At 51.5% G+C, this 14,803-nt stretch overlaps 1 protein-coding gene across 1 annotated transcript in view; it reads left to right on the top strand.

Moving 5' to 3' along the window:
* TMEM63C (transmembrane protein 63C) overlaps window positions 1-14,334 on the top strand; it is a gene marked incomplete at both ends in the record, with an annotated part of 32,741 nt that extends 18,407 nt beyond the window's left edge. Inside the window, 11 exons of the mRNA XM_081290623.1 lie at window positions 1,000-1,122; window positions 1,579-1,732; window positions 3,241-3,347; window positions 4,479-4,565; window positions 4,763-4,828; window positions 6,327-6,489; window positions 6,719-6,824; window positions 7,232-7,399; window positions 9,206-9,315; window positions 10,878-10,946; window positions 14,134-14,334. Of these exons, the coding sequence (XP_081146749.1) occupies window positions 1,000-1,122; window positions 1,579-1,732; window positions 3,241-3,347; window positions 4,479-4,565; window positions 4,763-4,828; window positions 6,327-6,489; window positions 6,719-6,824; window positions 7,232-7,399; window positions 9,206-9,315; window positions 10,878-10,946; window positions 14,134-14,334 (1,354 nt within the window). The remainder of the gene's footprint in view (window positions 1-999; window positions 1,123-1,578; window positions 1,733-3,240; window positions 3,348-4,478; window positions 4,566-4,762; window positions 4,829-6,326; window positions 6,490-6,718; window positions 6,825-7,231; window positions 7,400-9,205; window positions 9,316-10,877; window positions 10,947-14,133) is intronic.
* Window positions 14,335-14,803: the final 469 nt, after the last annotated feature.

Raw genomic sequence — 14,803 nt, forward strand, 5'->3', positions numbered from 1 at the left:
TTCTGGAATGTTCCAGAAGGATCCTCAGGATTGGGCTAACTAGAAGGGAAGTCCAGAATCAGTCTCTGAAGAATTGTGGGGGCCCTGCTCTTCTGGTGGGAGCCTGATAATGTAAGGCACTTCATCCTCACCCACCCCGGCCCTACAAAAGAATAATGGACCATCTTAGATTTTAGTTACAAATAATGGCACACAATTTTACAAATTGCTTATACTCTGAAACTTCTTGTCTGATTTTGTTATTGCCATCTGCCCTGTCCACCTCCCAGATGGTTGACAAAGATCATATACATTCATTCATTCATTCATTCATACATACATACATATATAAAGTCTATTCAAGGTGTGTGTTATATAAATCAATATATCTCTTATAATGAAGTGCCTTACATTATAAGATAATCCTGTTCATTTCCTGAGACATTGCCACTTGATAGAGAGGATCCAAGGCTTCATGACAATAGAATTTGAGTTAGAAAGTCAAAGATGAGGCTTAGTGCCAGTACCTGCCCCCTTTTGGATATATCTTCAGGCACCTCACTTTAGGAAGCTGTGCAATTGAGATTCCATTAATCACCAAAGATCACCAAAGAGCACAGTGCCAGGCACACAGGAAGAATTCAATAATCAGGAGTTACTGTCATTAATATAAGGCTCAAACTAATAGCCTCCTATCAACCTCAAAGGAAGACCGGTCCTCTGTGTTGCTGAGGGGAAGGCAGGAGCTGAGAACTGTGTCCCTCCCTCCCTCTCCTGAACAGTCTAGGCCCCCTCAGATGCCCCTACCCTCGGTTACTGGGCCTTAGAAACTATCCACTGGGTTACTGGGCCTTAGAAACTATCCTAGGAGACATATCCAAGGCTTTGAGATCCCCCCAGGAAGTGAAGTGCCCACCTGTGGGACTGCCACAGTGACCCTGGGACCCTGGTCTGTGGCCTTCCTAAGCTCAACCTCCCATCCCCAGACCTCGGTCTCCTCCTCTTCTCCCATCTCTGCAGTGTCCTGGAAGATTACAAGTACATCTATTGTGGTGTGTACCCCCAGCAGTCCTCAGTGACCACCGTCGTCAAATCCTACCGCTGGAGGGTCATTCATGCCCCACACCCCAAAGACATTATTTGGTAAGCCTCCGCTGACCCTCCCCTCTCCTCTGAGCTCTCCTGAGACTGCAGACGACAACAGGAGAGAGCCTTCTCTCCCCACCTTATGGCCCAGCAGACTCTCCCCGAGGAACAGCCCAGCACTGTCCAAATACAGTCCCTGCCAAGCTGTGCCGGGTACTTCCTGAGCACCACGAGCCTCTGCCCACCCAGCACCCAACCCTTGGGGAAATTGTTTTTTCCTGCAGAAAGAACTCAAGTATATTTTTTGCACACATGAAATATGTCCTAAGCCTTTATAAGTGGTGTGACTCAGGGGAAGGCTGAAGGGCCCATGGCACACAGGTGTGTGCCCAGGAGGTTGAATTAGACCAGGCAGCCCAGGTCCAGAGCTGGCATGCTGGAAAGAGCTCGTGAGCTCTCTCCAAGGGCTCGGACCAGGGTCCTAAGCGACTTCCCTGCTCCATCCCTCCCTAGGAAACACCTGTCCATCCGCCGCTTCAATTGGTGGGCCCGCTTCATCGCAATCAACACCTTCCTCTTCTTCCTCTTCTTCTTCCTCACCACGCCTGCCATCATCATCAACACCATCGACATGTACAACGTCACCCGCCCCATCGAGAAGCTGCAGGTGCCTCCTCTGCTCAGGCCAGGCCTGGGGGCCCCAGGGAGATCCAGGAAGAACTCAGGCGAGGATAGGATGGTGGGCCCACTGGGACAGGGCCACAGAGCCCACACATGGCCAACATGGTGGAGGTGGAGTGGCCAGTGGAGGGGTAGAGTTTCCGGTGTTCTAAAGGAGATGAATGTGGGTCATTGCTCATCTTAGAGTTAGAGGCTGGAGAGGAAATGGAGAGTGGAGGAGCCACAGGCAGTTCCCTGGGGTGAGTATAGGAGGACAGATGGTCCCACCAGTGTGGGCTTGGAGGGCCCCATTACAGGAGGTCAATGTAGGCCATGGAGTGTTCAGAAGCCATGACAGGTGTGAAGAGCTGTATTCTCTCTAGGTTTCTAGCACTGAAAGTTCCTGATAGGTTTGAAGGTGAGAAAGAGTAAGAAAGTCCCCACACAGCTCTTGAAGACAAGGGAGACCTTCAGACCTGTCTCCAACTCCCTCACTTCCAGATACCTTCCCTCCAGGCTGGGAGTCCAGTAGGAGGCCTCTTTGAAGTTAGAGGATGCCTCCAACTGGGAGGGCAGATCCTAAGTTCTTAGCACTGGCCTGATGCCAAGTCCTATGGCCGCCATGCTGTTTTAATGAACCGGAAGTCTGGTCCTTCCATGTTATCCCCTCCATGTTCCCAGCAAAACACACACACATACACACACACAAACAAACATACACACACACAAACACACACACACAAACACACACACATACACACACACAAACATACACACACACAAACACACACACATAAACAAACATACACACACACACATACACACACACAAACAAACATACACACACACACACACACACACAAACACACACACATACACACACACAAACATACACACACAAACACACACACACAAACACACACATACACACACACAAACAGACACACAAACACACACACATACACACAAACATACACAAACATACACACACACACAAACACACACACACAAACACACACACACACAGAGTCAAGCCACACCACTTCTTTGCTTACTTTGTCAACTCCACAGCAGGCCTCAGACTTCACACACGCTGGGTTCCCAGCTCTCCTTGGGGACGCCCCATCCCACTCTCCCTGCATTCTGGGGCTACTCAAGCACATCACAGGAAGGCAGCGTTGTCTCTCTGAGCTGTGAGACGTGAGAGCTTGGTGAATCGCTAGGGGAAGCTCAGGCTGCCTCTCCAGTGATCTCAGCACAGAAGGCCCTGCCCGCTGGGAACTCCACTTGACCTTGGGGTGTCAGCCTCTGCCTCCCCCCCCATCCATCCAAGAGAACTCCTGGCTAGGAAGGCACTTGAGAAAGCTGGGCCGCTGCACGCCCTCCGAGACAGCAGCCTGCTCTTGGATTGAGCTGGAGGTGGAGAGCAGGGGTTAGGGGGAGGCTGAGGGCTGTTAGGGGAAGGGGCTTGGTGCACTGATGTCTCTGCTGCCCTCCTCCCGTCTGCTCCTCCAGAGCCCAATTGTGACCCAGTTCTTCCCCTCCGTGCTGCTCTGGGCCTTCACAGTGATGATGCCCCTGATGGTCTACTTCTCTGCCTTCCTTGAGGCCCACTGGACCAGGTGAGCGCAGAGCCTCCTCTCCTAGCCCAGCTCTGGACTCCAGCCTCTTCCCCTTCCTGATTCCCCACCGGGCTGGTACTCATTCCTCCATGGACTCAAAGAATGATAATCGATAATGGGATGGTTTGGATACCAGAAACCATCCCAAAGACCAACAGGTGTTTTCTTTATGAAAAGGTGTGCTGGGTTGTGTCTGGGGCTCTGACCTTGAGGATGCTGAGATACAGTCACCATCTAAGGGATATGAGGCCCAAACAAAGTTCCTCCTTGGGCTGCTCCCTCAGCCCCCAGCCATGTACTGAGGGGATGGAGCTGTAGACACGAGCTAAACAGTGTCAGGAAGTTTAGACAGAAAGCACAGGATGAAAAGCCTTGCTTGCCAAACACCAGGGAAGCAGTTGTGGATGTAGCCAAGGGGCCCAGGGATGCAATCAGACTGTGGATACCTTTGGCCCACACAGTGTCAATGCTTTGAACATTGGAGATTTTCCATTTGTTCTTCTGCTTCCATGGTAGTATCTAGTTGGGTACAAGTATTTGCCATATCCCAAGTAAGTGGCACTGCTTTGGCTTGAAAGCTATGTAGGTCTCAAAAGTTATTCCCACCAAATATGGTGGTGCACGCCTGTAATCCCAGCGGCTTGGGGGCTGAGGCAGGAGGATCCTAAGTTCCAAGCCAGCCTTAGCAATTTAGCGAGGCCCTAAGCAGCTCAGTGAGACCCTGTCTCTAAATAAAATATTTTAAAAGGCTTGGGATGTGGCTCAGTGTTTAAGCACCCTTGGTGGGGTTCAACGATCCCTGGTACAAAAAAAAAAAAATTACTCCCTGCACCAAAAGTTCCTGACATTTACCAGACATAAGCCAGAGGTTTGCCCTAACAGAAATTTTTATAGGCCTTTCCTCTGCCAAGAACAAGGTTTATATTGATTAATAAAACCCTCGGGGACTCTGAGGGTCATCAGAAATGTCTCTTTGATACAGAGATGTCAAATGTATGGCACATATGGCTTTCCTCCCCTTCCTCTTCCTGTGCCTGGGGCAGACATCACTGGGGCCCTCCTCTGTAATTAGATCTTTGGTTCTTATTATGTCTCACCCACTGATGGACATCTCTCTTGGTTCTCTTCTAGATCAAGTCAGAATCTGATCATAGTGCACAAGTGCTATGTCTTTCTGGTGTTCATGGTGGTCATCCTACCCTCTATGGGACTGACCAGGTACCTCACTCCCAATGACCCCTCCTCTCCCAGAAGTAGCCCAGGGTCAAGAAGGAAGAGGGCCAGGTGACTGGCCAGCTAGAATCAAGCCAAGAGTCTTTGGGGATTGGCAGAGGGAAGCCAGATAGAGGAGTTGAGCCCTGGGCTTTAGCTCACAGACTTGCTAACTAAAGGGCTGGCCTTCTTCATGCTTCTAGTTTGGATGTCTTCTTCCGTTGGCTCTTTGACATCTACTATTTAGAGCACGCCACCATCAGGTTCCAGTGAGTACTCCCACACACTTCCCGGGGCTTCTCGTGTCCACCCTGGGGTGGGGGTTGTGTATCCGTCTCTGAATCCAGCACCTGCATCGCTCACAGGGCTGTTAAGGGATTGAACAGCACGTGAACTCTCACTAGGCAACCTTGGAACTTTCCTGGCTGTGACCCCTTTGGCAATCTGGTGACATCCGGGGATCCCTTCTTGGAATGATGTTTTTGAAATCACCGTAGATTTATAGGGTGTTGCCCCCTCCCAAAATGTACAGGGTGGGGTCCCATGTGCCCTTCACCCACTTTTCTCTAATGGTAGCATTTTGCATGATGATAGTGCAATATAAAAACAGGAGAGTGACATTGGTACAATCTACAGAGCCTATTCAGACCTGTCCAGTTTACTCTGCATGATCTCTCCAAGTGTGCCAAGTACAGGGATTGCAAAGAAAACCAATTATACTGAAATACGAATATCAGGCCAAGCACAGTGGCACACATCTGTAATCCCAGGAACTCAGGAGGTTGAGGCAAAAAGATCGTAAGTTCAAAGCCAGCTTCAGCAACTTAGTGAGGCCCTAAGCAACTTAGAGAGACCCTGGGGCAAAAGAAAAAAAGTTAAAAGGGCTGGGGATGTGGCTCAGTAGTTAAGTACCCCTGGGTTCAAGCCCTGATACAAGAAAAATGAAAAGAGAAAGGAAGGAAGGGAAGGAGGGAGGGAGAGATTCTGAAGGAGTTCTGAAGTGAGTCTGGGGACTCACAATTCTCTCTTTTCAAGGAAGTTGACATAAATGTGCCGACAGGGACCCTGGGAAGTTACAGAGATGCTTGGATCTCCACATTTTAAAATATCCTGATGACTATATTTCAGTACGATGGTTTTCTTTGCAGTGCATGTGTTTTGCATATTGAAGTCACCCATTCAGAGAAGTTGGGTGGCTCCCAGGTAAAGTTGGACAGTTCCCTCAAGGACATCTCTGCAGCCAGGAGACTTTTAACCATGTGTCACTTAACAATGTGTCTAAATCATCATTTTGAAATGGTGATGAGCACAAATGGTATTGTATGATGTCAGCCGTGACTGCGATGCAATTTCAGTTGGAGACAAAGTCACACGGTGGCTGACAGTCCTGCGATGTGTGGCCCACAACCTTAATTGAAGGAAATACTGAATTTCAGTTACAGATTAATGAAAATAAAGATGTCATTTTCCCCCACCCATAGTCCCCCAAAATTCTGAATCTGTGAGCCCAGCTCACATTCCTGCTTTGGAGCAAGCCAGGGCATTCATGTCCTTGCACACTCAAATGCAACTCTGAAGGCCACAGCCCCCCTCCCCCCCCAGGGGACATGACCTGTGGGACCTCCGTTGTATACACAATTGGGAGTTGGTCCAAATGTCGTGTGGCCACACCTGACAAGAAATTTGTCACCCCCGCCACCCACCCTCCATTGTTTCTCTCTCCTCCTCCCTCTCAACTCCTGCCGTCCCTGGCTCCTCGCTGCCCAGGTGTGTGTTCCTGCCAGACAATGGCGCCTTCTTCGTCAACTACGTGATCACGGCGGCCCTGCTCGGCACAGGCATGGAGCTGCTGCGCCTGGGGTCCCTCTTCATGTACAGCACTCGCCTCTTCTTTTCCAGATCAGAGCCCGAGAGAGCCCACATCAGGAAGGTGAGACCCAGCCCTTCCCTGAGCACAGCCCTTCGTTTCTCTTGGGAGGGGACCAGGATGGGGCCCCTGCTGGGAGCGCCCAAGGACAGGTGGCTGCTTCTTGGCCCCCAGGGCTGGCAGGGAGTGCTGCCTCAGCCTGAGCTGCCGCTGGCTCCCAGGAGGAGCCAGAGATGCAGTCAAGCCAAGGGAGCCAGGAGACCTCAAGGTGACCCCCTGCTTTCTGCCCTAGAACCAAGCCATGGACTTCCAGTTTGGGCGGGAGTACGCGTGGATGCTGAACGTCTTCAGCGTGGTGATGGCGTATAGCATCACTTGCCCGATCATTGTCCCTTTTGGTAAGTTGTCTCTGCAGCACACCCGGGGCTGCTCACTCTCAGACTGGAGGAGGAATGGAGCCCCACATCAGGCCACCTCCTGGAGCAGGAGGGGACCTGGGACAGCCCGTGGTGGGGAGGCACTGGGGCCGGGGCCGGGCCAGGATGGGGTCAGCTGTCTGCTTTGCTGGCAGAGCATTTGTTGAATGAATGCTTGAGTGTTTGACTGGGTGAAACTGGCGGGATGGGTTCTGGGGCTCAGGGGCAGCTGCTAGCTCTGGAAGTCGGTCTCCCGGGGCCTGCCTTTGCTCTTGCTGCTCTGACAGCTCGGAATTGGGCCTCTCAGACCTGTGGAGACCTCAGGGGAGCACAGGTCTTGACTGTGAAATAGCCACTGACTGTGTCTCCATCTTTCGCCCCTCCCCCAGGGCTTCTCTACCTGTGCATGAAACACCTGACGGACCGTTACAACATGTACTACTCCTTCGCACCCACCAAACTCAACGAGCAGATCCACATGGCCGCCGTCTACCAGGCCATCTTTGCTCCGCTCTTGGGTCTATTCTGGATGCTCTTCTTCTCCATCCTGCGAGTAGGTGGGTGCCGAGCCTGCACGGCGATCCCACCTCGGCCTGCCCCACTCTGCTGTGGGTCCCTCGCCATCAACTCTGTTAGAGGACGAAAGCTCAGGGAGAGCCAGGTGTGGCCAAGTCCAGTGCCTCCTCTGGGCCTGCAGGGTCTTGGCAGAGCCTTGAGGATCGGTATGGATTTCGGTTCAGGCAAGAAACATCCTTCGTTCTAAATCCAAGCGGACAGGAAAATGGGATAGTAGCTGTTGGGGGCTCAATTCTCGTGACATTTCTTCTGGGATCCTATAAGGTGCCAGGGTTATGGGTTTGCCAGAACCCTGGATGGGTAGTCAGATCTGCGATGGCAGCCAGCCTGTCCCCGACTCTACTGGTACACAGGGCAGCCCGGAGACACCTTCATGGAAGTCCCCACAAACCACAGACTGGGCTCCCTCGGCTCTCTCCCCTTTGACTCACCAGGCCACTGCCCGCGTTCAGGTCACTTGACCTTAACCTTTCCCTGCGGTGAAGAAGGGAGAGGCAGTGTTCCCTTTTCTCTCTGTCACAGTGGCTTCTGAGAGTCTCCTACTCTGTCATTAGTGTGGCTTAGCCTTTTGTCATCACCCCCCACCTCTGACCCCTGCCTGTTTCTTGTCCTGCTTCCTTTTTCTGACTCTCTAGAACTATTTCTAAGGGCAAAAAGATACAAGTTTATTACAAAAAATAGAAAAAATATAAAGGCCCAAACCTAAATCCCCCATCATCTCATCCCAAGCCCCGTGTCTCCTGCAACCAGGCCTCCTCCTGGGCTCGCTCTGGGGGATCAGAACGAAATGAGAGGGAGGGAGTGTGTTGGTCATTGTGACCGCCCTGTTACAGCCTTCAGTCCTGAATCCTGAGTTTTCCCCTGAACGTTATGTCTGAGCCTTTTCCTGTGTTATTAAGAGACAGCGTGAACACCTGCCTTTCGACGGCTGCCTCGGGGCTGCTGGTTGTCAGCCCTCCATTGGGGGATGGGGAGGGGTTTTGTCATTTTGTATTCTTGCACAGCCACTGGGGTCAGCATCATGAAACAGTCACCTTTGACTGGGAAGGGCCACTTTCCATATTTACCTAGTTAGAAAAGAAAAGGAACCATTCAAAAGGAACTAGATACTCCCATGTGGAATACAAATGACTTTTGATTTCTGGATGGCTGTTCAATGCCATCATGCTCAATCTGGGCTCGCATGGAGTCGTGGAGTCACGGGTAGTGGCAGAAATGATAACTCCCAGATACTTCCCAGGGAGCATGGAGAAGGGAGTGTGACTGGTCAAGTGGAGAGGTAGCTGACTGGTCAAGAAGGACTCAGGAAGGACATGCTTAATGAGCTGATATGGATACTTAGTCAATCAAAACCTTTTTTTTTTTTTTGGTACTGGGGACTGAACCCAGGGATGTTTTACCTCTAAGCCACATCCCCAGCCCCTTTTTGAATTTCATTTACAGATAGGGTCTCACTATGTTGCTTAGTGCCTCACTAAGCTGCAGAGGCTGGCTTTGAACTTGCAATCTTCCTGCCTCAGCCTCCCAAGCCGCTAGGATTATAGAATCAAAACATTTTTTTCATGGAATCCACAAGATACCAAATTCTGGACTGGCCAAAGAGAACAGAGGGGTGGTGTCATCAAAACTCATTGATTCTCAGAGAATTGGGCAGGGTCTCTGCCCCTAGCTCAGAGCCCCTCAGGAGGTACTGGGATGGTTCCCAGCTATGTGCCAACTATCTCGGCCGAGACGTCCACCCAGAGCCCCACTGCGCTACGCTCACCCTGGTATCTTCTTTCCGGCAGGTTCCTTCCACAACATCACCTTCTTTTCCCTGACCACCCTTATCATTTCCATGCTAATTGCCTTTTTTGGCGTTTTTCTGGGGAAGCTCCGGACAGTCCATGACTATGAGGTGAGTTCCTGCCTGCCCTTCCTCCTGGGTTCTCCCAGTCCCCGCGGACAGGGCTCTGAGACACCTTCCTGGCCCAGTCACAGGGGCACCACATGGCAGGAGGGTGGAGCCTCTCTCTGGGACTGGGGTGTGTGTGCACACGCTCGCCTTGCGCTACTCGCTCAGGCTGGGCCCCCTCCAGAAGACACTGCCCTCTCTTTTGCCACCTGCGGGCACCTCCTCCAACCGCAGACAGCTGCTGGCCCGCCCCTCCTACCACGTGAGTCCACTGTAACCTCTGGGCCATCAGCACCATCCCAAGGGTTGAGAGAGAGGGCAGAACAAAGGCAGGTGAGGGTGGGGGCGGTGGATGGGACGATGACCTGGGCAGGACAGAGGGTCATCCCACCTTTTAGAATCCCAGGCTAGGAGCTGGAGGCTCTCTGTTCGGAGATGGTGGCCATGATTCCTCTGGCTCTGTGGTAGGGCAGCCCAGTCTAGGCCACATAGGAAAAGGGAGCCAGCCCATGTCCTCTCAGAGCCCTGCCAGCCACTCTGTCTATATCAGCATTTCCCAAAGTGACTGTCTGCCCAGGGAATTGGAATAATGATAATTCACAGATACTTTCCAGGGACCATGGTAAGAGAGGTGGCGGACGGTCAAGAATGACCCGTTTAACGGGCTGATGTGGATACTTAGTCAATGTTACGTATGTTTTGTTACGTGTTACGTATGTTTTGTTACGTATTTATTTTTCCAGTTAACTTTCTGCTTATGGCTACTGGAGCAGAGTTTGTTTATAACAGCAAACTGTTTCCTTTTCAAATGAATGTAACATAAAGAAAAGAAAGTCAGGGCTGGGGATGTGGCTCAGGCGGTAGCGCGCTCGCCTGGCATTCGTGCAGCCTGGGTTCGATCCTCAGCACCACATACCAACAAAGATGTTGTGTCCGCCAAGAACTAAAAAATAAATATTAAAAAAAAAAAAAAAGAAAAGAAAGTCAGTTCTAATGGCTGACGCCCTGCTGAGTTGGCAGAGGGAGCTTCTGTGAGGCATTTCCCTTGGCTTCTGGTGTCTGTGTCTGAGGCTCTGGACACAGGCACCTCCTATCCTCTTGCCTGGCCCCCCTGCCCCGTTGCTGGCCAGAGTGTCATGCTAGGGGAGGGCCAGAGTGAAGGACAACGCCCCCTCCCATCTTTCTATTACAACAGTGTCACAGGATCTGGTTGCCCATGTCACTCTACAGAGGGCAGGTGGCAGAGAACCTGGACTGGATGAGCTTAGGACTCCTTCCAAACACAATAGAGGGGCATCCTAACCCCTAACTGGGGTCCCATCTTTGAACCTCAATTTCAATTCTGCTTACTTCCCCTTTTATGATCCTTGGGAAGAGAACATTCCAGAAGGGACTCCTGGCATCCTAATCTTCTCCCTGTCCCCTTGGGCTTCCATCCTTCCCTCTGGGCTAAAGTTCTGGAAAGAACAGTGTGGCAAGAGGCCCAGGCCCAGGCTTCTCGGATGTGGGGAGTAAGGCGGCAAAGAGCAGCCCCCACTGACCCTCCGTATCTCTCCCTGTGGCAGTCCGAGGAGGAGATCGAGACAGTGTTTGACATGGAGCCAAGCAGCACATCCTCCACGCCCACATCCCTTGTGAGTCACCCCTTTCACCCTGGGGCCAGGCAAGGAGGGCGGTACCTGCAGGGGTGGCCTACTCCAGTGATGTGGGGGGCACCAGCTTAGTGCCCATCCTGGGTATTGGGGAGGAGGAGCCGGGGCCTCTGGGTTCCCTCCTCTGACGCAGCAGGACTCGGCCCAGGTCCAAATGCTGCCGTGGCCCTGGCTGAAGAGCCGGGATATGAGAAGATCCAGCAATTACTCGACATTCCCTAGAAGGCACCCAGAGAGGAGGCAGCCAGAGAGGATGTACTCGGTCAGGGGGACCCTGATCTCAGAGACCTCATTCGTGTAGACCCAGGGGCATGCTGGGGCTCGGCCTCAGGACCCAAGGCTGCCTCCAGGGCACAGGTGCCAGGCAGAGCGGCGCAGACAGAGCTGCAGGGAGCTATTGGAAGATGCACCAAATGGTAAGGCAGGAACAGCACCAGATGAGTGAGCCCTGGAAGAGCTGAGGCTAGACTCAGAGGCAGGCACCAAGGGGCTGGGTGTGAGCTCCCACGCCCACGTGGCTGGGCCTGTGCAAGCAAGAGCACTCATCCACATCCCAGCCACATGTGCGCGTGCAGAGCCACTGAGGTGTGCGCTGAGCCTGAGTACCAGGTTGTCCATTCCTAGGTGCTGGGCACCTCGGAGGAGCACTGAAGAAGGGTGCCAGCTGGCCTGGGCACTTGGGAAAGCTGGCACATCTCATGTCACTCCAGGAATGGAAGGAGGGTTGCTGGGGGAAACAGGGAGCGAGAAAAGCATTGGAGGAAGAAGAGCATCCTGTACCAAAGCCAGAGAGAGACTCTGGAGCATGCAGAGAGATGGAAGGCAGCTTTCTGCATAATGGACTGAAGAGTGAGCCCTGTGGGCAGGGCCTGTAGGAGACGAGGCTTTCTCTAGTGGTCAGCAGAGCTGTGCATAGACAGCGGTGACACCCACCCACCCACCTGCACACAGAGCTGCCAGGACTCCAGGTTTGCCTCACTCGGAACAAAGCCTACAGACAGGGACAAACTCCTCCGAGAGGAGGCCAGAAGGAGAGCAAGACTCCAAAGCAGGAAAGTCCTTCTCCCCTGGGCCCTTCCAATAGAAGCACGCTCATTCTGTAGGCAGTTATCAAAATCTTAGGAGCCTGGGGTTCTACCATTTTCTGTATGTCTTTTTTTTTTTTTTTTTTTTGAGAGAGAGAGAGAGAATTTTTTAATATTTTTAGTTTTTGGTGGACACAACATGTTTATTTGTATGTGGTGCTGAGAATAGAACTCAGGGCCGCGCGCATTGCGAGCACGCTACCGCTTGAGCCACATCCCCAGCCCTTGATCTTTTGATAAACCCAGACAATAAGAGGTCTTCTTCCCAAAGGAAGCTTCAAAAGGTCAAAAAAATTTGGGGGGTGCTAGGGCCTCCCACATACTAGGCAAGGGTTCTACCACTGAGCTACACCCCAAGCCCCAACAGGTCAGTTAATAGAGACCATAGGACATTAATCAAGGAAGTGGCAGAACAAAGTTCAGTAAGACTATAAATCCTGTGTTGGTTTTTTTTTTTTAAATCATTATCAGGCTGGAGATATAGCTCAGTAGTAGAGGGTAGAGTGGTACCAGGCCCAAGGTTCAATGCCCAGTATTACAAAAAAAAAATTACCAGAATTTGTTATTTACTTACTTATTTATTTTTTGAGACAGGCTCGAGCTCTGTTGCCCAGGCTGGTCTTCAACTTCAGGCTCAAGTTACCTCCTGCCTCAGCCTCCTGAATAGCTGGGACTACAGGCACTCGCCACTGCTCCTGGCTTAGAATTTTTTAATCTTTCATTATGACAAAATTGTAGATAATTATGGGATAAAACAGATAAGCAAAAATAAATAAGGAAATAAAAAGTTCATATTCTTACCGCCCAGAGTTGATCACTGATACCCTGGTGTATATTCTTCCTAATATTTATATACATATATATGTTTGTATCTCTTCTAGATAATTATGATCATATATATGTAACTGGTTATATAGTTTTGCTAAAATTACATAATACTCTACGTATGGTTTTATAACCGTATTTTAGTTAACAAACACTATCTTGCCACGTATATACATTTTTATCTCTTCAGATATCCAATCCATATTCAAATTGCCCTAATACTTCCAGAAATATCTTTTACAACTCGTCCAAACCAAGACTCAATCCAGTACCTGTGCTAGATTAATCTGACACCTGTACACCTGGTTGTTTTGTCCCTTTTATTTTAGGACAGTCCCTTTTTAGGATTTGTTGGAGACACCAAGTCAGTAATCCTGCAGTGGTCCCACCTTTGGGATTTTCTGGCTGTATCTTCATGTTCCCTTGTGGAAGATTCCACTATCTTCCACCTTCCTTGAAAACTAGAAGTTCCATTGAGGGCTTCATAGGCTCAAGTTCAACATGGGGGCTAGAATGCATTCAGGGTGTGCTGTGCCTCACCCCAGGAACATCTCCTTTATGCCCATCAACTATGCTGGAAGGACCCCCTGACTTTTGTCATCATCTATGGAGTTTAGTTTAGCACAAGCCCCACAGAGGTTATTTGGTTTCATTGAAATAAACACCTATGGAAAGGATTAACTCTATTCCATAATTACCTATTTTCAAAGTAAGGGCGACAAATCACTCTATTCCCTGGTACTTACTAATTTTCTAATCTGCTGCACTCTTGGGCATTCCTGGGGCAGTTCCTGGGTTTGACATGTCCCACAACCCAGGTCTCAGATGGCCCTCGGTTTCAAATTCGACTCCCAGGTCAACCCTGACCCACCCCAAAGGAGTTCCGGGTGGCCTGTGATGGTGCTTTATAAAGTGCACTAGATCCAGATTCTCCAGATCCTAGCTCAGGGGAGCCCCTGTCATCTCCCCTGGTTCAGCCTGATTGAGAACCAAGAATGAATGGAGCTTGTTTAGAAGGAACAGTGGGCTGAGAGTTAGGTCACATGCCCCTGAACTAGCCTGGGAGATCAAGGGTGTTCATGATAGCAAGGGCAGCTAGGTGGGAGGGGTGGGCTGGCTGCAGGCTGGTTGCCAGGGAGGAAGGAAGGATTGGTGGCTTGGAGGAGCAGAGGTGACAGGTGGAGCTGAGGGAAGAGGGTGTGCCCCAGGCCTTGCTTCCTTGTGACCTTGCCCCCATCTCCCCTCTCTATCCCAAGCAGCTCTACGTGGCCGCTGTACTGCAAGAGCCGGAACTGAACCTGACCCCAGCTTCCTCCCCAGCCCAGCACACCTACGGCACCATGAACAGCCAGCAGGAAGAGGGAGAAGAGGAGAGCGGTTTGAGGGGCTTTGCAAGGGAGCTGGACTCTGCCCAGTTTCAGGAAGGGCTGGAACTGGAGGGCCAGAGCCAGTACCACTGATCAAGACTCCAGTCAGGGGCCGGGGGACACCTGGCATGGGGAGGCAGGAGGGCAGCCCGGACCTCCCCACTCCCTCCCACAGACTTTGGGAAGCTCCAGGTGGAGACATCTGCTGCCTGGCCACAGCCACATGGAGACCCTGACCTGCTGACCGATTAGAACGGGAGGCTCTGGGCAGTGCCAAGGGATCCCAGGATGGGATGGAGAAGGCCAATGCCAAGCCTTGGGAGAGATGGCTGAAACCCAGGACACGGACTGAGTGGTGGGTACCTTCTGGGGTCTAGATGGAGACAGCGTGTATAAGGGAGGAGGCAGGAAGAAGCCCGCCCAGGCTCCCTGGGGTCTCCATTGCCCCTGCTCCAGCTGCCCTTCAGGGAGCTTCTGCTGTTCCACTCCCAAAAGAGGCAAAGGTATGTGCACTGGGTGTCACCCGGACTCTAGAGCATCTCAGCACAGGAGGATGAGGGGA

Source organism: Spermophilus citellus, assembly GCF_964194105.1.
Source record: "Spermophilus citellus genome assembly, chromosome: 4".
In the NCBI taxonomy this organism is placed as follows: Eukaryota; Metazoa; Chordata; class Mammalia; order Rodentia; family Sciuridae; genus Spermophilus; species Spermophilus citellus.